Below are 27,845 nucleotides of genomic sequence, written 5' to 3' on the forward strand. Positions count from 1 at the left end.
TAATAGGGTTTCAAAGGCAAACAAGCTTTGTGTGTAAAATTAGGTTTGGTTTATCTCTTTGCATTAAAGGAAAATAAGCATTGATTTTTTTTTTTTTCTCCCAGATAACTCTGCAGAAATAACTACTTTTATCTCCATCAGTGCCCCCGTCCCAACAAAAACCCCTACAACAGCAAGAGGGGTGGAAGTAGGGGAGAAAGAAACAAATATAGAACATTTATTTGGAAATAATTTTAATATAAAGATCACTATAAATGAGTACATTTTTGCATTTTTGCATACTCCATAGTTGGCCATAGAGATTTTATTTATTTTTTTTTAAATTCTTTTTATTGAAAGCTGTTTTTAAAAGACCTAGGGATTGGGATAATGTAGTAATATTGAAGGATGAAAAAGTTTGGATTGTCTTCACTGTGGCTATTTAAATCCTAGATAATGAGGTTGAAAATTCACTTACCAAAGTCTTACCAGCTTTTATAAAACTGACTCCCCCAAGTTTAAACTAAGATATTTCATTATTTTCTATATAAAAAAATTTATGGATTAGTATTTAGAATCTAAATTTTATGATCATATTTTTATATAATATTGCTAATACAAAATTTGGAAATTTTATTTTATCCTTTATATCTAAAACATGTGAAGGCCACATCTTTGTATTTAGAAAGTCTTTGTTTTAAGAACAACAGAGGCGAGCATGACCTACATGTATTTTTTTCTTTTTTTTAAAGTGATTCATTGGGAAAAATAGCTGTTGAGTTTGATTATTTCAAAAATTAATTTGATTCACTTTGTGTATGTGTGTGTGTATTTGCAAGTGGTTTGTCAAACTTTGAATTAGATAGGGATATTATACCCCTATAATGAGTGTGGGCAAACTTCTGGAAGTGTATCCAGTGTGCTGGATATTTAGGAAGCTACAGTATAAAAATAGAGAATTCTCTTTTGAAGTAGCCATTTTATTGAAAGATTTTGGGGAAAACTATTTAAAAATAATTAGGTGGATGAAGATGGTGAAGGAAGATTTTCTTGGCTTGTTAAGATAACGCAGAGTTGAGAGAGACAGTATATATTGTATAGGTTAAGAGCATAAGACTCTGGAGCCAGACTGACTGAGATCAAATCTCTCAGTTCTGCCACTAGCATTTCTGTTGTGTAACCTTGAGCAAGTTTCTTCATCTATAAGGTGTGAATAAGAGTAGTATATTAACCTTATAGGGTTTTCATGAGGATTGAGTTAGTATATATAAAGTGCTTAAAACAGTGCCTGGTCACACTCTTAAGTGCTGAATATATATTAGCTGCTATTTTAAAAATTATTATTCAAAGAAAGTTTTCAGTTATATTTCCTAAACTCTTCCAAAGTATACTTTAAATCCTTGAGGTTACTGATTTCGGAAAAACTGGAGGCGGGTATTATGGTAAATAGCAGGAAGAAAGCACTCTGTCCCAATAGAAAATATATAACCAGAACATAAAAACAATTAAAATATTAAAAACATTTATTTTCATATTTTCTTCCATTCCCTTTTGTTTGTATGTTATTATAATTTTCATGTTCATAATCATTGGAATCCTACTATTTCCATTCAACGCCATGCTTTTTAAAAAATAGATTGTTTTGAACAGTCATACCATTTTGAAAACAGCATGTACTTTTGGAAATTGTATGTAGAGAAGAATGCAGCAGTGGGGAAAACACAGTTAGAAAGCACCTGAACAGGCAAATTCGGTAATTTAAAAAGAATCTGTATTATATTGTAAAGTAGAAAAGTAAGGAGTTATTGAGAAACTGTGGGGAAAAAAAATCAAGAGAGCATGACTTAAAGTATTAAGGGAAGGAGAAAAAGAATAAATTAACAGCAATTTTTTAAGCCTGATGGTGCTGTTGAGGAATTTGTGATAGCAACCCATTTTTGTTTCATTTGATTTTTTATCAAATTAATACAAATACAGCATAATAAATAGTGTAGAAGAGTATAGGATAAAAAGTCATGATTTCTAGTCCAGTTTGTCATGCTACCTCCCACCCTTCTCAGTCTCACTAGCCTGAAGCAATTTCTAAAACTGTTCTGTTTTTAACATAGCTAGATAATATAAGTTTATTTCTGATTTAGCTGTAGATCATAATCTATTGACATCTCTGAGAATTTAGATGATATATACTGCATTTACTCTTTCAAGCTTGAAATAGATATTTTTAGTTTTTTAATAGTCTCTGTAACTAAATAATGTATTAATACTTAAACCTTTTTTTTATTAAACTTTGTGTCTTAGTTTGTCTTAGTTTTATCATCTATAAAATGCAGATAAACATAAAACATTTAGAATAGTACTTAGTAAATGTTGCCTGTTAACTATGTATATTACTTCCCCCCCCACAAATTTTGTAGTGATAATTTTTTTAGTTTTCTGCCCTGCATTTTCACTATTGTTCAGTTACTTTTTATTAAGTTTAAGTTCTTTATACAGGTTTTCTTTATTCTAACTTTTGGAATAATTGGTTTATTGTTTTAATTAGGGAGTATGTACAATTAAATGGAAAGAACTTATATTCAAAATATATTTTAATCCTTAAACTTGAAAAAATCGTTAAGATAAACAAGATTTAATTCTTCTTTTAAAACTAAAAGGTTCCTAAGTGATATCCCAAGCCCTCAGATTCTTCAGGAAGAGATGACTTGGATGAAGGAGATTCTTTCTAACCTGGGCTCACCTGTTGTGCTTTGCCATAATGACCTATTGTGTAAGAATATAATCTACAATGAGAAACAAGGTAGGTATTTGACCATAGCAGTAAGTAAACTTGATTTCTTTTATGTTCTTAATGGTCCTTTTATCTTTGTATCAATAAAAATAAATTTAATTCAAATGCAAGGATTAAAAACATGCGTGAAGCCTTTAAAGATTTTCTTTTAGGCTTTAAAGTCATGGTAACTGTGATAAGTTAGGAATATATAGTCTGTATATTTGTATAAAATATGTTTTTTAGAATGGGTGTTTTAAAAACAGTTTGTGGTTCCTGTTGTATCTTTAAATATAAAATGATGAATTGATTTTGTTTATAAGTTTTACTGTAAAACCTATTTGGTTATTCATGATTTGAAAGTATACCTGCTTATAATGGATGTTATGGAAAATCAACAAATTGACATTGCACCACTTTATAAATACAGAAATTTTCTCAGTGTTGGGAAGGACAATGGTATTAGAAATAAATGTATCTCCACGTTTCCCATTACTTGTTTCCTATGTTGATTAGATAGTTTGACTCTAAGGAGAGAGCCACAGATGGAGGAAATATTATTTGTAGTTGCTCAAATTTATATCTACTAAAGTAATAATCAGGAAGCTTTGGTTAATAGTTTTAACATTTTTTGAGGTAGACAGTGATACTTTTTGATGGAATGTTTGTGAGTGTTCTTATCTTGCTCTGTATTCAAATTCTGTTTTCATATTTAAGAAACACTTGGTTGTATTATGTCATTAGGTAAAGTGGTTTGAGGTTTGGTTGCTAAATGATAGATGCCTTTCAGTATTAAATTGAAATCTAAAAATATAATTTTGGTTGAAGGATTAGTATTAATTCAAAAAGTATGTTTGAAGCTATGAAGCTATTGCGTTATAGGAAACCTGCTTTTGAAGATAATTATTATAGTTGGAAGACCAGATTTTGAATCAAAAGTGTGCTGCTGTGAATATTCTAAAGCCAAAGAATTCTCATTACCATGGTCATAATTATATTAAATTACTCTTTATGACCCTTCTTAGAATGTAAGTTGGAACTATTCTAATACAACAGTTGTTAACATTTATAGCTGAAGAAAACCAACCAAAGGAACACTGTCAAGGGTGTAGGCTTAAGCACATATTTTCAAAACCATGTTTGAGTATTTTTTATATTTGATATTTTACTGTGGATTAGAGATTTTATTTTTCAAAAATATACTGAGCTAACATCTTTATTTTGAATCGTCTTGGAATTTTTGTGTGGGATCATTTTTTTTAAACTTTAGGTATACTCTAAAACATTAAGTACTTGACAGTGTCCTTTAATATATTATTATCGATTTATTATACATAATTACCGTAGTATATATGTACTACATTATACTAGTAACCAAATCTCAATGCCATTTGTGAGACAAGAGCATTAACTATGCATTATAGCAATGTATTAGCTTTTAAGTTCAGTGCAAGACTTAATAACACATTTTATATAATGGAATTTCAAGTGAGGGACTTCATCTTACATTTGAAGTGGACACTCAGCTTTATTTTTAACTGCAAGTTAATCAAAGATAATCTATTATTTTCTTTGGAATATAATTTTAAACTTTCATACTTTTATTTTTATAAGTTTCTTTTGCATATTCATTTCACAGAACAAACTTGTTTATAAAACTAAAAATAAGGGACCAAAAAAATCAGATTACTTTGTCTTTGATGTTAGAAAATACATTTTTACTCTTTTATTTAAACAGTTGCCTATTTCTAAACTGTTGATCAGCCATATGAAAAGTTCCTACATAAAGATCAGTCATATGAAAAGTTCCCATAGTTTAAGTAAAATGCTTCAGTTTGACTTTGAGTTCAAGGCTGTCATATGTTTTTTTTGCCAAGAGTTACCTGAATCATACTTCTGTGTTTAATTTTTCTTTCCTACACAGAAAAACAAATTTTACAGCTCCACAGATGTAACTATTTTGATATATTTTTTAGAGTTTGACCTTTTTCTTAGAAATCTGTTTTGTATCATTTGTTTCTTCTTGTCTTTGTGGTGTATGTGTGTTAGTTATGGAAATGTTCTGGTTTAACCCCCACCTTATCAATGGTTTTATAATGTTTGTTAAGAAGGCTACTTTGTACCCTGTGGCATTTATTTAAAAAAAAAAATTCCTATGTGATTAGTTGAATATAAGCATTAAGAAAAGTATTACTAGAATGTTCAGGTAAAAATCTAAAACTCATTAAAGTGTGGCAGGAAGCTTACTTTAGTCTTTAGTATTATGTTTCAAATTAGGAGCTAATGGTTTTGAGGTAATATAACTATGACATATTTGAATCTTAAGTTATAAGTGGAAGATACCATGCCTCATACTTAAAAATGTAAATTCTATAAATTTAGTAAATTTAATAGGCAATAATAGGCAAGATTTAGTAAATTCACTATGCAAAAAATGATACATTTGGGACTGTAGCATAGCATTAATATTTTACTTATGATAGTGATTTTAAAAGGTTAATTAAAACTACAGATACAGACTACAAAGTTATTTACCTTCTTAACTTGTTACCCTGTTATAGCGTATAAAAGCCAAGTGAGTCTTTTGAGATTGAGATAATTTCCACATATAATAAATGATTAAGTTGCATCTTATATTCATAAACATGTTTGATTTGTTATTTAAGTCAGTCATGTAACTTGATCTCAGGACTTCACTATTGTGTACCCACTTATGAGAAACAAATAAATATACTATGAAAGCTAAAGGACTGGCCTTGATACCGTCAAGCTCAGTATCTATCTGTAGTAGTATGTTTCAGACCCTTAATTTTTCAGATGTGCAAATTCTAAGCAAACTTCATAAATTTATGCCAGATCATCTTGAAATTTCTGCATATATTTTTAAACCGTAATAACTTAGATTTTATATTTTTTAACTAGAAAATCTCCAGCTCTTAAAAGCAGATATATTTAAAGCTTAGTTATAGCCAAGAGAAGTCAGAAAAAGTAATAGATTTTGGGACCAAGTACACTTGGGTTCAGATCCCTACCCAGTCACTTATAGAAGTAAGTGGTGTTAGACAAGTTATTTTATCTCTTTACAAGTGATTATATTTGATTTTTTTTTTTTTTTTAATTGAGATGGGGTCTCACTATGTTGCTCAGACTGGTCTCGAACTCCTGGGCTCAAGTGATGCCTCCACCCCAGCCTCTTGAGTAGCTGGGATTACAAACACACGCCACCACACCTGGCCTTACGTTTGATTCTTGACTTTGCATCAGAAACACCTAGGGTACTTGGAAAAAAAACTGCAGATTTCTGGGCCCCCTGAAGACCAACTGAACAAGAACAAGATAGGCTTAGAAATAGGTGTGTGTAACAGATTCTGAAGGAGTTCTTGTACTGTTCATATGCTAGAACTCTAGTTTGCTTTATTTGTAACTTAGAGGTAATATCTACTTCGGATAGTTGCTGACAAGACTTTAGATCATGCATATATAAAATAGGTAGTACTAGACCAAGTAATTAGCAGCTCTCAGTTGTAGCTATCATACTAAGGTAGGGGTTGGCAAACTTTTTCTGTAAGGGGCTAGGTAGAACATCTTTTAGGCTTTGTGGGCCATACTGTAGTCTCCATTGCAACTCTTCAACCCTGTGTTGTAGCATGAACATAGCCATAGACAATACATAAATAAATTAGTGTGGCTGTCTTCTAATTAAACTTTATTTCCAAAAACTGGTGGTGGAGTGGATTTGGCCTGAACATACATAGTTTGCCAACCCCTGTATTGTATTTATGGCAGGCATTTTACAATGTATCTGTTTTGGAGAGAATGAAAAATAATTAATATAGGTCAGAAAGGTTAACTATGTCCTATAAGTACCAGTGAGGGCTCATAGGTACGAGATGACAGTTTGGTTTGTCTTTAAGTGCAACCTACAGTTTCTAATTTATGATAACTTGAATGATTAATTTAGAATTAAAAAATGTATGTGTGGGTATGTGGATGTGTATACATACATACATGTTCATACATACATGCACACAAAGACTATGAGCACCCTGCAGCTTGTAGGCATTTTCACATGTGAATGTAACAGGAACTGGTAGGCATCACAGGAAAAAATACTGCCTCTACTTGCTCTCATGATGTCAGTTGACAGGACTCAGGAATATGGGAGAAGAGTCAGCTTCCTTTCTGAAGTTGGTGGTAGCTGTCAAGATTTTTGAAAAGTTAGTGCCAGGAATTAGGTGATTGGTAAACAGCGGCCCATTCCTTATCTTCAGGAAATGACATCCTAAAAAGGTAAGAAAAGAATACTTAAATGATATGACAATAGAATTTGATACACAATAAGAAATAAAACCAAAAGCAGTGGTTCTTGCTCCAAAACGGTAAGACTTACCATTCATCTTTTAAATTAATCAATTATTAGACTTTATACTAAGTAGAACAAATTGTAATACTACTTACTGACTAACAGACTTCAAATCTAATATTTCAACTAATTCTTTAACTGCTGACATGTCAAGTAATTGCTAAAGCTTTTGAGATTGCTGTCTCATGTCTTGATGCTCTGTCAGAATGTTTATTGGTCTAATGACTTTTGGTGGTTATTTTGTTTCTCTCCCTGTCCCACATTTCTTCATAAAATCTCACAGAAATATCTGACATACAACTTTAAATTTCAGTAATGGCAATCACTGTTTAGTTTCTCTGTCAACAAAATACAAGAAGCTGATTTATAGCTTTTAAAGGAAATACAATGAATTGAAGAAAAGGAAAGCTTTTTCTGGGGATAAGGAGTAAACCAGGTTTTTATTTTAGAGTTTTACACACTATGAATAGAAAATGGGTGTGCGACTAATTCTTAGTCACTTGATTGACTACAAATCTTGTCAACTGTGTTAAAATTATTAGAAGGCATTGTTGTGGTTGTTTTAGTTATGTTTTAATGACTTAGAAGAGTATTTTTAGATTGGTTTTACGTTAAAATTTAAATAAACACAAATTTATTTTGTATTTGGCAACCTGTATTTTCCAGAGTGAGGTTTTTTTTTTTGTTTTGTTTTTTTAAATGAAGGATAATCTTTAACTCTGTTTTAATTTGTATTTTGAACCACCAATTAGCAGAAAATAAAATATCCCTAAGTCAGGTAATAAAAAACTTAAATGGACTATAAAAACCTGAACTATTAAGGAAGAATGACCTAAAATAGTTGCTAGGTTTTTTGTTTGTTTTTTAACTCATGCATTCAGGCCCACTGTGTGTTCAATCATAAGAATGTCAGAAATGCCACACTTCTTTTTTCTTTGGTATTTCATGCTTATTTTGTTCCCTCCTCCCCCTGCAAATATGTGTTGTCATTGTGTCTCAGCATTCTTTGCAAAACCTCCATTTATTCCACTAGCATTTGAGCACTTTTTGTGTGCTACGTATTGCTCTGTGGATTGCATAATGAAAAATGAAAGGGACCCTACTGCCCCTCCAGAAGGCCATGTAACATTGGAAGAGTCAGATCCCTAAACAGTTACTTAAATTTAGCATGATGAGTGCTATAGAGAAGGTGTTCACAGATAACTACTGGACACCAGAGTGAGGAATGAAGGGAAAGTTTCCCAGACCAGAATACTCTCTGGCTTTTTCTGTATAAGAGAGAAAACATTTGGCTAACATTAGTATGATTATGGTTACTTTTCTCATTGTTCTCTTTCCACTTGCGTAATAATGCAAAAAAAGGGGAGTGAGTTGGAAAGATTTTCAGGTTCTCATATTGACTATTTTGCTTTTTACCTTTCTCCTAATAACAAAATAAAGAAATTGTCTAGACAGATGTAGCATGTGATAACTATGTAGCCTTAGTTAATAAATTATTATTTTTTGCATTCAAAGTACTTTTTTTTTTTTTTTGAGACAGAGTCTCACTCTGTTGCCTGGGCTAGAGTGAGTGCCGTGGCATCAGCCTAGCTCATAGCAACCTCAAACTCCTGGACTTAAGTGATCCTCCTGCCTCAGCCTCCCAAGTAGCTGGGACTACAGGCATGTGCCACCATGCCCGGCTAATTTTTTTATATATATATTTTTAGTTGGCCAGATAATTTCTTTCTATTTTTCATAGAGACGGGGTCTCGCTTTTGCTCAGGCTGGTCTTGAACTCCTGACCTCGAGCGATCCACCCGCCTCGGCCTCCCAGAGTGCTAGGATTACAGCCATGAGCCACAACGCCCGGCCTCAAAGTGCTTTTAAAATTGTTAGACTATTTTCAGTATACTGAGATTTGCACAGTTTAACCCAGTAGTGTGTAGATTTTATTACTGTGGTGAAGAAATGTAAGAAATACAGTAAAAAAAAAAAAATAAAATTTAGCTTTTGAAAATTCATATTATAGTCTTATCCATTAATCATATAGTTTATCCAATATGTGTTTGTCACTGTGCTAATTATATACAGACAAATAACAGTCCTACTCTTTAAAGTAGTGGTTCTTTACTTTTTAGAAGTCAAGGATCCCTTGAGAATTTGGAAAATTGAGAATTCCCTCCTTAGAAAATGCACATACACATAAAATTTTAGGGAGAAGTCTCATTGTCTTTCCATTCTTGAAACTGCAGTTAAAAATTTATGTCTTAAAGAATTAACAAAATGGTCATGCCATATGAGCTAGTTAATTATTAATAGTGATGTGGACATTCCTCTAAAAAATTGGAAATTTTAGAGATTAGAAGTTAAATTTATAGAAGAAAAAAAAGATAGTATATTTTCTGTTGATAGGAAGGCATTTTCCAGTAATTTGATTTTTCTGGCACCCTGAATAAGGGAAGTAGGCCTCTTTTTAATTTTACTTTGTTGCAGAAGATTAAATTTAAGGTTGAGTTCCACTTTGTTTGCAATAGTTTGAAAAAGAATAGTTAATGCAGATTTTTTTTTTTAAATTTTTTTCCTTTTAAGCTTTGTGTCTTGTACAATGTGAGTTTGCCAAATTTTCTTCATCTGCTACAGATTAGGTATGCCATTGTTGCTGCCATGTGGCGGCGCACCCCGTGCTTCTTAAACGCACTGACTGGAGGTTTATCGCATCACTTGTTCACATGCACGGAGCCTGGTAACAGCCTCATCTGTATCTTGTTAGCTTCATTTTCTTATTTTTTAAATTTCATTATTTATAACTCAACATAGCATTTAAAAATAAAGGCTAGTTTTAATGAATTAATGCTACTACAAAAAGTCATTGCTAAAATTTTCATACTGAAACAGATTTTAACTTTTGTTAAAATGAGCTATGCTTTAATTAAATTGTATTTACTTTACAAGCAGGCATGTTTACCTGCAGTTTTAACTATATTTGCCAAATTCTAAATATAGTTCTGAAAATTGAAATTGAAGCTTTTATTTATGTGGCAAAAGTAAGCTTCAGGACTAGGCTGTGTATTTTTATTGGCATGTAACAGTTAATATGAGCTCTACAAGAATTTGTGTTTAAAGAGCTAAAGCAATCAACAGCTGCAATTAAAAAGTTATATTAAAACGTTTAGGTTGGCTCAGTTGTGCAACTTGGTAAATATTCTTGTATCCTGATTTTCTGAAGGCTGGTGGATAGGTGTCTCCTAAATCATGCTTTGTCTCTTATGGACAGCTTTGTATAGAGAATTCATCTTACTTTCTTTTAGAATAACATTTTTCCTCCAAAAAGTAATAGTTATTGTAAAGAATTTTTAAAACAACAGAAAAATAAAAGGAAAAAAGTCACTTGTCTATCACCTGTAGTAAAACCAGTGGAAACACTTTGTTTTGCTTTATTTCCATTCATCTTTTTTTCCTATGTATTATATATATATTTTTTCTCTTTGGGCATATTTTAATCATTTAGAGCCAGAGTGTTTACTATTTAGTATGTACTTTTCATATGACATTTGCAAGTCTGCTAGTCGTTAATTTTGAAAATGAGATTTCTTCATGTTTTATTTTCATGGCTGCAAGTATTTTGTCATGATGGTGGTCCTCACTCACTCACTCCCAATGATTCTTAAGAAAAGAATTTTAAAACATGTTTCTACTTCCTATTCTGCAGTTTAATAAAGTGATTTGGCTAACTGTAAGACTGTTTGTGGAATAGTGTCCTGTGAATTCAATAATATAATAATTGTCGTAGTTGAATTGCTGTGATTTATTGTCACCAACATTTAAAACTTACATTTATTATCATAATGTGCATTACATTTTGAAAACTGGGATGTGATACTTTGATCATTCTCATTTATTTTACTCTAAACTTGACAGTTATTTATACAAGTTTAGAATTATATATTAAATACAATTATATTTTTGAAATACAACTTTTGAAAAGTTTTTGCTTTTATGTGAAACACATTTGCCATGACATTTTTTGTCATGTAATTTTATTTTTCTCTGTGTGTGAATACTATTAGCATACTTCCCCAAATTAAACTTACAAATCTATATCAAGACATTATAGCTCAAAAGCTGTTTGGGGAAATGCCAATGTCCATTGACCAGGAGTTTGTTTTGTTACTTCAGCTTAATCTTTAAAAGTCAGTGTTAACTATACGGGTGTTACACATTTTTTTCAATATAAACAGTTGAGAAAGTATTCTTACAGCCATCTCAGTTCATGTATCTGTTTTAACTCCATGCCCCTGTAAGCCTTTGAGTTTGTGATCCCTGGTGTAGACAGCGACCCACATTGATTTTTTTTTTTAAACATCTGTCTCTCTTTTTTCTCTGATTTTTCTTACTTTTTTCTCTTGTCTACGTAAGACCTATATCTTTGTTGAGCCAAACCCTTTATAATATTCAGTACTCAAAAATTAAAAGTTCCTGAGTAAGAGTATGTCCCTTGGATAGGGAGAACAGGGTTATCTTTGGAGAATTATAATGACGTACATATATATGTAGCAATAATTTAGAATAGGAATCTATTTAGCTTATATAAACATTTCTCAAATTTAAAAATGTTAGAAGAAACCATACCTTTGCTGTTTTTAAAAGATAAAACCACTACCTTAATGCTACTCAGATATGGAAATTTTAGTTATGGAGCATTCGAGGAAAATGTAAAAATATGATAGCAACTAACTTCTTAAATTAGTGGTATTATTAAGTTGACTAGCAAGTAGTAGTATAGCATTACTGCAAGATTTATAGATTCAAGTCTCTGAAAGTTTTTATTTGATTTCCACATGTAGATAAGCTTGTCAGTTTACTGTTAGAGTATTATAGATTAGGTTTTTGTTAAAATTACATAGATTATTAACAATTTCAAACAATGGAGTTTTCATTTCTAATTACGCTTAAATTTTTAAGTAACTGATGCCCCCTTGTGGTGAGAGACATATTTTGCTTTTGTTTGCACTCAGAGAATGACTATACCTTCATTTTTCTTTAATAAAGTAGACATTGATGTTCACAAAGAAGCTGTTGATCAAGAGAAATAATTTGAATTTTGTAAAGCTCATTGCCATAAAATTCACAGCCTTACCCTGCATTGTCTCAAAAGTGCATGTAACCAAGCACGTACAATGAGACAAAATATTGGAAGCTATTTAATTACAAATAGCATAGGGATTTTCTGATCTCGTGTGTGATTTCTTAATGTCTTTGTTTTTGTGTCTCACATAGGTGATGTACAGTTCATTGATTATGAATATTCTGGATACAACTACCTGGCATATGATATTGGAAATCATTTCAATGAATTTGCAGGTAAAAACCCAAGGCTTAGCTAATGGAGTAACTTATTTGACTTTGAAATGATATTTTCAGCGTTTTTTTTCTTTCTTTAAAGAAGATCAGCTGGAGCAACATTTTTCTAGTTCTTGCTGACCTTTTTTCTTTATTTTTGTTAATTACTGGAAGAAAGAGATGAACAAAATTTCTTCCTTAATTGCCCTCAGCAAATAATGCATAGGAGAAAAAGAATGGTTGGGGCTTCTGTTGAGATCTGACATAGTGCAAGGTGCTTCATAAGTCTCATCTCTTTTTTTCTTCCACAACACACAGGTAATATTCCCAGTTTATAGATGAGGAAAGTAATTCACCAAAGGCCCAGTAAAGTACAGAGAACTAAGATTTGAACCTATTTTTTTGTGATTTAAAAGCCTTTGCTGTTTCCATTGTAAACTCGGGATTTTGGAATTTTGGTTCACTAAAAAGCTCAAGAATTTTTGTGTCATTGTGAATATTGAAAACTTGGTCATTTTTACCCGAGTTAGTCTATAATCAATCTAAAAATCACTAGTTTTTTTTTTTTTTTTAATGTAAGTGGAGTTAATTTAAAATCCATTTTATGAATGTATGTGGAAACTTGAAATGTTCTAAAACTAAAGATTAGAAAATTTTCCTGGATGGTTTAGACCTAATAGGAATTTTTCATTGTTGAATTTGTATTTGCATGAGTTTATGTGTTGGGGTACTTTTATGTACTTCAGATTACCAGACTGGGAAATAAGTTGGGAAAACGTTTTAATTTATGTTTCCTGTTATTATTCTCCATGAAGCTTATTATTATAAATACATGCCATAGCCCCACACATGTGCTGTATGTATTTTTACATATCTCATCTACAGGAGGGAAAACCAGCTGTGCAGGTAATGAGATACGTTAGTAATGTAGATAGTCACTGCTGTGAATATAAAAGAAAGCTCAAGTGAGCCAAAACTTCAAAGTTAGGTAGGATTTGGATGTGCAAGTAGAAGAGAAGGGAGAGTACCGCAGGAAAGGGGAACAAAAGTTCAAGATGAGTTACTTATTTTCACAGGATATAAAATACATGAGGGAGAATAGAAGGTTGTAAGACTAGTGGGGTAGATTTAGACCAACTTATGAAGAACCTTCAGTTGTAGGCAGAATAGTATGAACTTTGTCTTCTAGGTTTTTCAAACTGTAGATCATGAAATCAAATTTGTATGGTAATGACTTTTTTTTTTTTTAAAGCAAGGAATAGAAATAGAAAATATTAGAGTTGGAAGATATAGTTGGGGTAAATATTGTTTTGTGAAAATTAATTATATATATAAGATCTCAATAAAAATGTGTTTCTTGCTATGACTCATAGTCAAAAAAAAGTTTTAGAGGCACAGTTTCAGGTAATGCTGTAAATGTGAGTGTGTTTAAGAATTTCCTGAGGTGCTTATTAAAATGCAGATTTGGAGCATCTGATGTAGGTGTTTTTTTGAGGAAAAATTGAAGGAATGAGAATTGTTTATGGTGATCAACAGTAGTGTGCCTTAGAATTTAAGCTGAAATACAGAATGATTAATTTTTTTATGAAAAAAAAAAACTATTGTTGGTAAAGATTATTAAGGTATGCAGAAGAGTATATGTTTTTAAAATCTGCAGTGTATTTTTTCCCCCTAAAGGTGTGAGTGAAGTGGACTATAGTCTCTATCCAGATAGAGAACTACAAAGTCAGTGGCTGCGTTCTTACCTCGAAGCCTACAAAGAGTATAAGGGCTTTGGGACCGAAGTTACTGAAAAGGAGGTAGAAATACTCTTCATTCAAGTCAATCAGTTTGCATTGGTAAGTTTAAATGTAAAAACATGAAAGATTCTTAGGATAGTTTTAAAAGTTTCTAAATTTTCATCATCTTATAAAACAATTTCCCATTTTAAGTTTTGTGAATTTTTCTTCAAAATAATGAAAAATCATGATTATTTATAGTTTACATTACTCTATTACACTGCGTTTGAGGACAAAAATTTTGTTTCATCTACTGTTATATCCCCAGCCCTTAGAACAGTATCTGGCCATCTGGTAGATATTCAGTAATGTCTTATTTAATCACTGGATTGTAGTTAAGGTTAGAATTAATGTGTGAAGCAGTTTCCTATATCCTTGTTCTTTACATTACAAAAAACATATAATCCAAGACCGATTTATGGGAAATGAGGTTTTCCACATACATGTAATCATTACATATTAATGTTATAATGATAAAAATAAGTTGGAAGGACCAGTAGAATTGTTTTTTATGGCTTATTCAGTATTTTGTCTTCTTTACTTTCTTGTCATAAGCATTTATTTCTAGCTTCTTTGGTGCTTTAATGCTTTATTATTTTCATTTTTAAGACCCACTTCTCTTTACATGCATTTATTTTTTAGAAAGTATCTCATTTAAATTATCTTTTGAGAATAACGTGATGCATTGGAATGAGCTTTCGACTAAGGTATTAGACAATTAACTTGAATAATAGGTCAAAGTTATTTTAGCTGCTGTTTTTTAATTTTAATATAATTTTTATACAGTTGACATGGGGAATGTTTGCTATGTTGTCTTTACAGATAGAACCTAATGGTGGCTCACAAGTGTACTGTTTTCATAGTCTTGAGAGCAGCATATCCTCAGAGTCACTCAGAATACATCTCAAGTAATAGAGTGTGCTGAAATGTGACTTTACCTGCTGTTCTCAAATCTATTTTTGGTAGAACTGTTGGTTCAATTAATGCCATACTATCCAGCTGGTCTTAGGATGCCTGCTGTTTCTATTTATTCTTTTTAAGCATGGTCTTAAAGGAGAGAAAATGAAGGGTTTTCTTTCTCATTAGGTCATTTAATGAACTTTAGAATCAGCCAGTTTTTGTATTAATAAGAGGAATATTATTGCTATAATTTGTATTTTTCATGTACCCATTTAATTTCTTGTGTTCTTAAGGCATTGAATTTATTAATTTCCACATGAAGTCCATACACCTCCCAAATTCTTAGTTAACAGTCCCACTGTTCTTAGAGAGCTGACTTGGATTCCCATGTGAACTTTTGATGTTTAACAGATTTTATTGGATACTGTGTTTGTATCTGTATGTGGTATGAAAAAATAGTTACTTCTGGTTTGATCACGAAGGTGTTTATAAATATTCATTAATCAGATATTAAGTACTTATTGCTCCTCTAGGTCAGGTAGATCGGAAGCTTAAAACAATGCATTCTTTCAAAGTGCTTATAATTTAGAATGGCAAATAAAATGTACAAAATAACTTTTTTGTGATAAAATTTAACACCCATTTCTATGGAAAATTTCTTAGCGAATTGGAAGGAAACTTACTTAACCTGATTTAAAACAAAAAAGAATATCTCCATGAAATGTGCAATAAGTATATTCATATTAATAAAATGTCATAAATTCAGAAGGTCTGATGGAAAAAGGATAAAGGACAATTGATAGAGACATAAAACTTTAAGACTTTTTTGATAATAGTCCTAAATAATTTAGCATGTCCTCTGAATTTACATTAGTTTTTGCATAAGGGTATATAGTAAGTTTATTATGCACTGAGGTTCTGATACCAATTTTCAGTTCTTCCTCATTAAGAAACCATTAAAAACCCTTTGTTTATTAAGCCAGTTTTTGTCTGAATTCTTTTTATTTTATCAAAATTCTCCTGATCCTTTGTAGTGTGCTTTTCTTTTGCCTTTTCTCTTCTAAGATGTATAACTTTCTTGCATCAGGACCTCTATTGCTATCTTCAGAATAGAAAGAATGTATCAGAAGTTAGCAGACTTACCCACACATGGATTCGCCAGTCCCCCTCACTGAGATTATCAGCTTTCCTTTTGTTAGATCTGTCTTCCTTTCCCAGGACTTTTTGTAGCTTCTTTTTAGCTAGCCGGTTTACCTTCTCCTCTTACCAACTCCTAATTTCATCTCACCAATAATATTAAGTATGTGGCCGCCACATCTCAAATGTTTGAATGAATAAATAATTGGGAATGCTGGGTGAAATATCAGCAAACCCTCAGTCTTTATCACCTTTCATGCACTCTTCAGATCACTGCAGTTTGCCTTTTCCCTCACTGCTATAAAAAAAAAATCAGGTAAAGCTTACCAATAATGATGTAATTGCTAAGTCCAATTTAAACTTTTCAGTTCTTATCTTACTTGATCTGTCCCTGGACAGATTTGATAGTATTTACCACTGGTTTTTAAATTTTGTTTCATTGACTTTTGTGGTACAATTCTGTTGTATGGTGAAAATAAGGAGATGGTCAAAGTGTGGCTTCACAATTCACACAGATTATTGCTATACAGAGAGAATTTTTTCCCCTTATGTTCACAATGCTTAAAGAGGGGAAGAATAATTTGAACAAATCTCACAGGGAATACACTTGATAGATGAGATACATTAACCGCATAGCAAGTAAGTTCCAAAATTATTAAAGTCTAGTTCAGTTAGGATGGAAACAGCCTCTGTGGAACGTAAAGTCTAATTAACGAATGAGGCGTGCCTTTTTATGAGCAGTTTCTTGGGAGAAACTAGCTTGACCAACACAGGGGAGATTCAAGGCCTGTTAAGGCCTGAACTCTTCTGTTTGAAGCAATGGATGACAGAATGCATCCTGTCATGGCCTAAGCTCTCAACGTGTCAAACTCTTAAATTGATGTGTACTTTGAAGTCCACTAGTTGAGGTCAGTAACTTGTACATGGGTTCTGAAAAGGTGTGACTTAACGTTTCTGAGAGGAGGAGGAGTTCACCCTATGCTCTCGCATATGGGGTCTGATATGTCACATTCTCAAAGGGAGGGGAGAATACACTTCCAAGTTCTTACTACAGCAAAACATATCATTCATGTACCAAACTAAGTGTTTTGGGTTTTTTAATGTTTTTTTTTGTTTTATTTTTTGGAAACAGAGTCTCTCTCTGTTGCCCTGGGTAGAGTACAGTGGCATCATCATGGCTTACTGCAACCTCAAACTCATGGGCTCAAGTGATCCTCCTGCCTCAGCCTCTTGAGTTCCTGGTACTACAGGCTCACACCAGTGCGCCGGCTAATTTTTTTCTGTTTTTTATAGAGACAGGTCTTGCTCTTTGCTCAGGCTGGTCTTCACCTTCTGAGCTCAAGCGATCCTCCTGCCTCTGCTTCCCAGAGTGCTAGGATTACAGGCATGAGCCACTGCACCTGGCCTCAAACTAAGTGTTTTGAATCATTTCACAGCTACATAACAAATTCTTCCTTGGTTCTTCTCTTTTAGTGCTTTCCTGCTCAGTCTCTCCATCTGGTTCTTTTTTTCCTTCTCTTCGTCCAGCCCTCTAACATGTTAGTATTCATTAGTGTTCTGATTTGGGGCTACAACCTCCTTTTACTCTATATTACTTTCATTGAATGATCTAGTCCCAAGGATTTTATTGCTCTTTCTATTAATGACCATAATTTGCATTTCTTCCCACTATTGAGCTCTAGACTGTCTCTGTTGGGGGTCCCATTAGTATCTGACCATAATATGTTGAAACCTGAGTTTTATTTTGTGCACCCTGTATTCTACCTCATTATTTAGTCTTTATTTTACTATCTTGATTTAATTAAAATACCTTCCATTCAGTTGTTATATTCTAAAATGGGAAGATTTTTTTCTTGTATGCCCCTCTCCCTCATCCTCACATTTTTGGTTTCTAAGTTCTGTTCTCCTTGGTTTCTAAAATATACTCAATTTCAGCTCCTTCTCCTTAATTTTGTGACCTTTGATTAAGGCCTTAATCTCTTGCCTAAATTAGCCTTTGGTAGTCTCTTTGCCTCCCGTTTTTTTCTGTCTTTAATTCATCCTATACATTAAAAAAAGTGATCCTGTCTAGTAGTTAGAATCTTATTTGTGATTCTGATTATGTCACTTTCCTGTGGCTCCCCATGACCTACAGGATGAAATTAAATGATGGCATGTACAATTCTGTCTTATTTCCCCACTGTTTCCCACCTCATACTTCTGCTCTAACAGAGGCATCTTGTTTTTTCCGATACTCTATGATGTTTTATGCTTGTTTTATGTACTTTTGTGTAGGTTATTCCTTCTACCTGAAATGTCCTTTTCCCTGCATCCCTTGGCAGATTCTTTTTGTTCCTTATGGATGTGTCTTAAATATTACTGCTAACTCCTCTGTAGACTCCTCCTTCCTTGTTCACTTGTCATTAAGCACATAATGTATATACATTATAAAGCTGCTTTGATAAGGGTAAAAACAGATCTGAATAAGATTAAGGTATACATGTTTTTAAATAAATGGTTAGTAAATGTCTATTGCTCAGGGGGCATGATCCAGCCTTCTAAAGATTTTAAGACTTCACTTGTTGATTGTTTAGTTAATGTTGAGATGGTGGCAAACAAAAGTAGGCATTATAAAACCAAACAAAATATACATAATGGGTGTGTTGAGCTTTGAGGAGTATTTAGACATGTTGTATGAAGATCTGGAGTTCTTTTTTGGTAAAATATTAAGAGTTACATAGGGGTTTTTCTGAAAACAGTTTGGGGATTTATTAATTTGTTTCACTTATGTAAAGCTTTGAATTTTTCTTTGCAACAGGGGTGAGTAGCCCAGAAATTAAAATGCCCTTTAACAGAGAGGCTTTTATATCTCTAACTTCCAAATGTGAGAGAAATAGTATAAGTAAATCACAGAATATATTATTTTACTTGGACTTACTTGTCCTTTTTGGGAATGCAAATGATGAATGGGCTGTTTCCTGCCTTTCCTCTTCATCTATTTAGAGTCTAATGTTATAAATAAATGTTTCACTTTTCACCCTATAAAAATTGTTGCCTACCAAAATGAGATTTTTGTGAGGTTTTATGTTATAGTCCTTCTTTAGTGTAGAACCATTTAGTTAATTTATATCACTATATGAATAAATATTGATTGAGAAATACATTTACCAACTCTGCTTGAAAATGGCAAGAAGAGGCCTGGTGCAGTGGCTCACGCCTATAATCCCAGCACTCTAGGAAGCCGAGGTGGGAGGATCCCTTGAAGTCAAGAGTTTGAGACCAGCCTGAGCAACATAGCAAGACCCCATCTCCATAAAAAATAGAAAACTTAGCTGGCTGTGGTGGCACATGTCTGTAATCCCAGCTACTCAAGAGGCTGAGGCAGGAGGATTACTTGAGCCTGGAAGTTTGAGGTTGCTGTGAGCTATGATGATGTCACAGCACTCTATCCTGGGTAACAGAGCAAGACCCTGTCTCATACACAACACACACATACACACACAGAAAAAAAAACCAGAAAGAAAGAAAATGGTGAGAAGAGCTTGGTTGATGTGTATTTAAAATGCACAGTGACCCCTAATTTCTCAATCTTTTCCACTACAGAACAAACTTAGTAGGAAGAAGAGATTATAATCCACAGATGATTTTGCATCACTTAAAATATGTAAAGGTGATTTAGACTAGTGGTTCTCAAAGTTTTCGATCTTCCCTTTTGACTTTTTAAAAAAAGTTTTGAGACCTCTATGAGCTTTTGTTTATGTGAGTTATCAATATTTACCATATTAGAAATTAAAACAAAATTCAAAATGTTTATTATATATATATTTTTAAAATAATCTCATTACATGTTGACATAAATACCCTGGTTTTGTTTTTTTGTTTGTTTTTTTTTTTTGAGACAGAGTCTCACTCTGTTGCCCGGGCTAGAGTGCTGTGGCATCAGCCTAGCTCACAGCAACCTCAAACTCCTGGGTTCAGGTGATCCTACTGCCTCAGCCTCCCGAGTAGCTGGGACTACCGCATGCGCCACCATGCCCGGTTAATTTTTTCTATATATATTTTTAGCTGTCCATATAACTTCTTTCTATTTTTAGTAGAAATGGAGTCTCGCTCTTGCTCAGGCTGGTCTCGAACTCCTAAGCTCAAACAATCCGCCTGCCTCAGCCTCCCAGAGTGCTAGGATTACAGGCGTGAGCCACCACGCCCAGCCAATACCATGTTTTAAAACGAAAAGAATAACTGTTTTCCAAAACAAACAAACAAACAAAAAAAACCCAATTTATTGAGGAGAATGGATTATTTTCACTTTTACTAGTTTCTTTAGTGTCTGGCTTAATAGAAGATAGCTGGATTCTCATATCTGCTTCTGCATTCCATCTGTTGCAATATATTGTTTTGGTTGAAATATATGAAAAAATTAGTTTCACACACATATGTTGGAAAAGAGAAGTATTTTGCCTTTTCAGATAATTGTGGATATTCTTTTTTGATACTATACCAAAACTCAACAAGTGGTAGTTTCTTAAAGGTTAGCTGCAATTTATAATCTAAACTTACCAATTTACTTTTTACTCTATTCCATCAAAATCTATTGGCTTATCTTGTACTTTGAATGATTGCCTGTACGTGATTTTATAACTTTAACATTATTAGTTATTTGGAAAATATTGATTTATTGAGTAGTGTAGATATCCGAAACGTTGACACATCTCTATATGATACCAAAAGATTTTATATCACCACCAGTGTCATCAGAAAAGCTTATAGTACTGTACTGAGAAGCTGTTAAGCTCATGGAATCAAATACAACTTTTCTCAAGTTCTAATTTTAGGGTGAAAACTTGAATTTATCATTGGCAACAAATATTGTCAGTTATTTTCATTGAAATGACAAGTTATCTTTTTTATATTTAAGAAAATGTCTGCCAAATACCCAAGTCTGATAACTCTAGTTTGTATATCAGTCATTTTTTTGAGTAAAAATGGTGTTCCATTAAAAATGTGCAAATTCAACTCACAACTCAATTATCTGAATGCTTTTCTTGAGACAACCATTGTACACATTAGACATGCTTTATGTGTACTTCATATTTTTATCCCACAGAATATTAGAACAACATGTACTCTAGTGTAGAAATTTGATAAAATTAATAGTTTTAATAGCTTAATAAAGGACATTCTTTAGTAAGACTAGATTTTTACTCTTGAGTGTGTGATGGTGAAGAATAAGACCATTATACTACTACAGTTGCTGCCACTGCCTTGGCTTACAATGAGGTACCAGTAGCTTCACCCACCATTGCTTTTAAACCATCAGTGTATATGTTAACATAGTAAAAAATGAAAGTGACTTATTTGTATTATTATGAAAATAGTTTTGGGCTTCAGAAACCACTTCTGGGTTCATGGACTACTTTAAGAATTTCTGATTTAGACTTTCAGAAGAAGGAAGTCGTCGAATCTCATAATTTATTTCTCAATACTGAGCTGCTTTCCTAGATAGAAAGAAGACCATTTTTGAAAATCTGTATCATTTTTATTCCAATTTCATATAATAACAATAGCTAATATTCTATTGAATGCTTGGTATATGCGATATGTAGATACTATTATTACCTATTAATATATTTTACAAAAGTGGACCTATTAATATATTTTACAGATGAGGAAACAAAGACACGCGTTAAGTTGCTTAAATCCATACTATAGAGCCCAGGTTTTTTTTTTTTAAACCATTATGCTTCATGCATGTGACTTTACCTGTCTACTCTTTAGTACATTGTTTATTCTTTCTACACCTGTGTTTCATAGGAAGTTATATATCCTGTTAGTGATTTTTTTTTTTCTTTTAAATAGACAGAATCTTGCTATGTTGCCCAGGCTGACCTTGAACTCCTTTGGCTCAAGTGATCCTTCCGAGTAGCTCTGTTAGTGATATTTTTTGGGAAGACAAAAACAAAGTGTAGTAACACTTTTAAGTAAAGATCTTCATAGGAACATACTTTTAAAGTAGAGATCTTTAGATTGAAAAATTTTTTTATGTGTATTATTTCCATTAATCTTAAAAAAAAAATCCTGTATAGAATACTGAATGGCTAATGCTATTCCCATCTTACAAATGATAGCTCCGACACTAAAAATTTGTGACTTATTAAAGATTGCAAAGGGAGTTGGTGATAGAGCCTGGACTTGAACTTCTGCACCTTGTAATTCACATTAAGAATTCTTTCTGGTACACTGTGCTACTTCACCTACCAAATTAGCTTTTTAAAAATGCCAAAGTCACAGCTATTGAGTACTTTTTTCTTAGAGACCTTTTGTTGCTGCTGCTATAGTGAATTTAGCTGAAACAAAAACCTTACCTTTAAGACTTTTTTTTTATATTGACAGTATTTTCTAATTATAATAGTATATCTTGGGAAGTGAAAACTTACTAATTGTATCAGAAGCCCCATTAAGTAGATTGTAAAGCATATACAATTATTTTATAGTTGCTAATTACATAGTAATTTCCCTTTAAGTCCTAAGAGTCATTTTTTCCCAACATAAGTAAAGTTGTATTATTTTATGTTGTGGTTGGTTATGCAGAATTGAGCCAACAAAATTATTTTCGGATGTTTGTCACTCGTAGAACATTTTTCACATTTAAATATATTTATTTCTGAGATCGGGATTGACTTTTTTGCTTATATTTTTTTGTCAAAAAACAAAGGCCTTTGATAATATGGTACAGGAAAGCCTGTTAGAAATTATAACCATGAAAAACACTTAACCAACATCCATGAATGCTGATGCTAAACTCTTCTTTATACAAATTAGGTCACAGGAATTGGGGCTCTATTTTTTTTTTTTTTTTTTATTTCACTTCTTTTTTTTTTTTTTTTTTTATTTTATCTTGTTATGGGGGATACAGAATTGCAGGTTACATATGTTGCTCCTGTACCGCCTTTCCCCCCAAGTCAGTGGGGCTCTATTTTTAAGTACTTATAATTTACCATAGCTCTTCTGGTGTGGACAAAAGTGATCTGGAGCCATCCAGTAACTACATTTCAGTTTGATCTGTGTTTTAGATATTTTATATGACAAGAGAAGCAAGGAAGTATTGTGTATGGAGATGATGAAGAGGATAGAATTAACAAATTGACATTTGTAAATAAAAGCATTATCATAATTCTTGATTTTTCTTCCCTTCTTTTAAGGCTTCTCATTTCTTCTGGGGATTATGGGCTTTGATTCAAGCCAAATACTCCACTATTGAGTTTGATTTCCTTGGGTAAGTTAAATTTTATTATATGCATTACATTTGTCTCTATTTTTTTTTTTTTTTGGATTAACATTTAGAACTCATAGGGAACATTGCAGTTATTTTTAGTCAAATATTATATTCTAAAAGCCACATGCATTTAGTAATTGGTCTATGAAGAAATCTGCTATAAGCTAAGTGCTCGCATTACTGGAAAAGTGTCCAGTAGGTGGTGCAGTAAACTAAAAATACATCCCTTGAAAAATCAACTTTTGAAATACCAGAAGGGTGAGTGGAAATAAAGGAAGGATTAAGTTTTTCAGCTTTGAGTAATTTTGTTACTATTCTCTTTTCTCACTAGGTATGCAATTGTTCGTTTTAACCAGTACTTTAAAATGAAGCCTGAGGTTACTGCGTTAAAAGTGCCTGAGTAAAGAAGAGATTTAATTATTCACAAGTAGCTGAGCAGTGCTTGTGAATCTTTTCTTAAAAAACTCCAAAAAGCCAATATTTGTTAAAATTCTGTTATTTAATTGGTTATTTTGCTTTACAAATTATGCCTCTAAACAATCGATCTATTTTTAAATAGACTGATGTCAAGAAATACACTTATTGCTGTCAGTATGTGGTGGGTTAGAAACTTGTTAAATCTGCAGAAGGTATAAAGATGTCAGTTTAAGCCTTTCTTTGATAATTTAATCTCTGTTATATGTGAATTATTTATTATAAATTTAACGTGATTCTGTGACTGCTTTCATCTGTTTTTTGAGTGTAAGCAATGAAAATGTTCCAGAGAAATTTTTAAATGTTTTACTTTAACAAGATTAATTTTAGTAAACATTCTAGTTCAGTGTAACGTTTTTATCTTGATGCACTGTAAGTAAAATGAATCATTTACTCTAGAAATGCTAGTCATTGACTGATGTAGATAACTTAGGATGTTCATATAAAAATATCTGTTTAGGTGGGTGAAATACATTTACTGTCTCTGTTGATGGTACATCTTGTTGAACTGAATATTAGAAAGCATTTCTTTTGGGGGGAATGTGAATTAGAATTAAATCCCCCTCTCTCTACATAGTCTGGCAGTATAAATATAAATATTTGCCATATAATCTTGGAAAAAGTATGAATTAATGCTACCAGAACCTGTATTAAATAATGTTTGAAATGCTGAATATGGTCATTATAGTTACTAGTTTTAGTTTTAAAAATTTTACTATATCAAATTGTTTCTAACCAAAAATTTTGTTTTGCTTACTGAGATAGTCTATGTTTTTGATTATTAAATAGTCACTAGTATTGTTAATTTTTGAAAAAATATACAAAATTTATCATACTTGGAAATACGAAAATATCATTTAGATTAATTCTTTTTTTACCTGTCCAGACTCATTCCTTATAGTTTAATTTTATGTTTTAGGTTGGTTCCATGTCTTTAGAGTGATAGCAAATGATTACTTGATACATTTAAGTTCAGAGTAATATGTTGAGGCGATTAGAAGAATTAAATAAGGAACATTTAGGACATTTATCTTGTACACTTAAAATGTGACAAATGTGAATTAAGCAGAAATAGCCATGGTAGGAGGGCTTCTGTTTGTTTTGATTTTTCCTATTTTTAAATGTATTTTTAATTTTGTTTGGGGGTGAGAGAGAGGCAATTATTATATGGAAAGAAATTAGATCTTTGGGACAAATTAGTAGGCTTCAAGTTTTGAAGTCTGCTGTGTGTAGTTGAGCAGTCATGGTTAACTTAGAAAATTAGTCTGATAAGCTTTGCACTTTGGTCACATAAGTGCCCATGTACAAAGTTGGCTTACTGGATCTGCATATTCAAAATATGCAGCTACAAATTTATTCTGTGAGAAATCTTCTGGGGAGTCTGATGTATTATTCCAAATGACTTTTATTCTCAAGACAAGTGCTTTAAAATACTTGGATTATCTCAAGATATTTAAAGCTAATAAAGTAAGTAGAAACACTTAAAGGCCATTTCAAATGGTAAATTCTAGTTACATAAGTAGAATCTTAAAATGTGTTTGTATCTATAACAGTGTTAGACCAAGATTTAGTTTCTACCTCCCCAATGTTATAAATGTTCGCTTTTGTGTTTATAAAGCATATTACTGTAAGATCAATAGAGTTTGCCTAGTTGATTAAATGAATGGAACCAATTAATTAGTAGCTTTTTATAACGCTAGAGTGAACTTGAAAACTTATTTTTGGTGGAATTTTCATCTATGGTTGAACATTTTCATAGAACGATGAAGAGTAAACAATACTCATGAATTTTTTTTTTTTTTTTTTGGCTTTCTGCCTTCTAAAGTGCAACAGTATATATCTGTGGAACTATGGGAGGAGAGAATATAATTAATTCTTCTACCTTACTCCATATTCTTCAAACTATTTTGAATGGAGATTGCCTGAACCATTTTTGATAGACCGTGCATAGCTGCCAGCTTTGACACTATTGTGTTTTAGAGAGAGTCATATAGAAGTGAATGTAACCAGGAATAAAGGCACTCACTTTAGCCCCAGAAGTATGCAGTGGATCTTGGGAACCAAGTAAGATATTCTAATCTATTGCCCCCACTCTTTGCCAGATTTTGAGTGTTATGATGCTCCTACTTCCTGTATAGGTTTTTGGGATCTTCATGCAGGTTAGCAATAGGATTCAAAATTGCTTCCCTTTATAATGATCAACTATGGGATTCTAAAGGAAGGTAAATCTCAACAGCACTGTAAAGTCAGCCCTCTAAAATTTGTCCTGTGGCTTGCTGAGATATCTGTTGCCTTTTTTATGTGAAGCTAAGGAACTTGAATGCCTTACCTAATAACTCAACTGGTAGTAAACTCATTTTGTAAATATGAAAATGGCTGTTAGAAGTGGCATTCATGTATGTTCAATGTTAGTCAGTAGACCATAGTGGCCTGGATGCTTTAACAAGCAAAATTCCACAATTTCTTTTTTTTTTTTTTTTTGCTTTCATACTTGTATGATCTTACCTGACCAGTGATGATTTTTTTCCTCCTAACCCTGTGCTGCCACCATTTTCTGAAAAATCAAAGAGATGTGGTAGTAAATCATTGTTCACATGATCATCTGAGATCAGTATGAGCACAAAACTCATCAACTAGGTCTGCCTGGAATGTATATAAAACAGTATAAATAAAAATTTGTAAATTAGTGTGAATTGTATCTTGCATATGAGATTGTGTATTGTTTTGCATTCTCTTCCCTTTTGTAGAAATTTTTCTGTAAGGAAATGATGCAGCTTGTTGGTTTTAGACTGGAAATACCCAACAGTTCTGGCTGTACAGTGAGATCACAGGAACTGGAAATAGGGTTTATCAGCTTTGGTTAATGTGCGTACTTATTTATTTAGCCTCTCAGTGCCTAATAAAACTTTTCATTTTTAGTTAGCCATCAGTTTTTGTGAGGTAAGATTACTGGAAACATTGAATTTATACACTGTTACATTAATAGAGCTTCATTCTTTGAGTCATGATTCTATGCTAAAGGAAATTAAAAGTACAATTTAATGGTTACAGACTAAAGTATTACCTTTTCTTATTTTCAGGGTTGTTAACATTTTTCTACCAAAAAACCCTTGAAATTTTGTATATCTCAATGTGAATCTAAATCCCATATTTACAAAAGATATGACAAATAATAGCTCTTACTTCCTCTTAAGCATATCTCAGATGACTTTTCTAAATTTAAAGTTGTTCATTATATTGTAAAAGACAGAAGTAATCTTTTAATGACAATTACTTTTAGTTTTTGCTGAACTAAAAATATTTAACATCATAAATATGTTACTAAAGTTTACAGATTTAAAGAAAAAAAAAAGTTTCCCCCAAGGTGTCAAAAATTAAAGACCATCACTTTTAAAATGATACAGATATTCTTTTTTACGTAACACAGAAGCCTTCGATACCATTTTATGAATTTGTTTTCTTCATATTATAAATGAAAATACTATCAGTTTTATTTTCTTATTTAAATTGCTGTTAATAAGCATTTTATACTGCATTCCAAAGTAATACAGACTTAGGGTTTTAATACTAATCAGTCATTCAATTGATAGACAAAGTTAACAGTGCTCTATGCTAGCAGAGTTTTGTTATTGGCAGCAACTTGCCCTACTTTACACAGAAGGCAAACACTAGTAATTATGCATAGAGGAAAAAGAGTTATAAGTATGTGGTAAAGCAGCTTTATCTTTATTTCAAAATCGATTTGTTCTTTTTTTCTTTAGTTCATTAGATTTTAGAATGTCCTTTTACTGGGAATTTAGTTACACATTAAGGCAATCTGTTTTTGATTCTTTTTAAAAAGAAGCCATTAGTTATATTGAACCATCTTTTTTT

At 32.2% G+C, this 27,845-nt stretch overlaps 1 protein-coding gene across 2 annotated transcripts in view; it reads left to right on the forward strand.

Moving 5' to 3' along the window:
• The window catches only part of ETNK1 (ethanolamine kinase 1), a 66,265-nt gene extending 41,832 nt beyond the window's left edge, over positions 1-24,433 (forward strand). For both annotated transcript variants that reach the window (XM_069490345.1, XM_069490344.1), the window contains exons 4-8: positions 2,634-2,776; positions 12,369-12,452; positions 14,109-14,269; positions 23,425-23,498; positions 23,830-24,433. In XM_069490345.1, the coding sequence (XP_069346446.1) occupies positions 2,634-2,776; positions 12,369-12,452; positions 14,109-14,269; positions 23,425-23,498; positions 23,830-23,902 (535 nt within the window). In that variant the 3' untranslated portion in view covers positions 23,903-24,433. The remainder of the gene's footprint in view (positions 1-2,633; positions 2,777-12,368; positions 12,453-14,108; positions 14,270-23,424; positions 23,499-23,829) is intronic.
• The last annotated feature ends 3,412 nt before the right edge of the window (positions 24,434-27,845 follow it).

Source organism: Eulemur rufifrons, chromosome 16 (assembly GCF_041146395.1).
Source record: "Eulemur rufifrons isolate Redbay chromosome 16, OSU_ERuf_1, whole genome shotgun sequence".
NCBI classification, from domain to species: domain Eukaryota; kingdom Metazoa; phylum Chordata; class Mammalia; order Primates; family Lemuridae; genus Eulemur; species Eulemur rufifrons.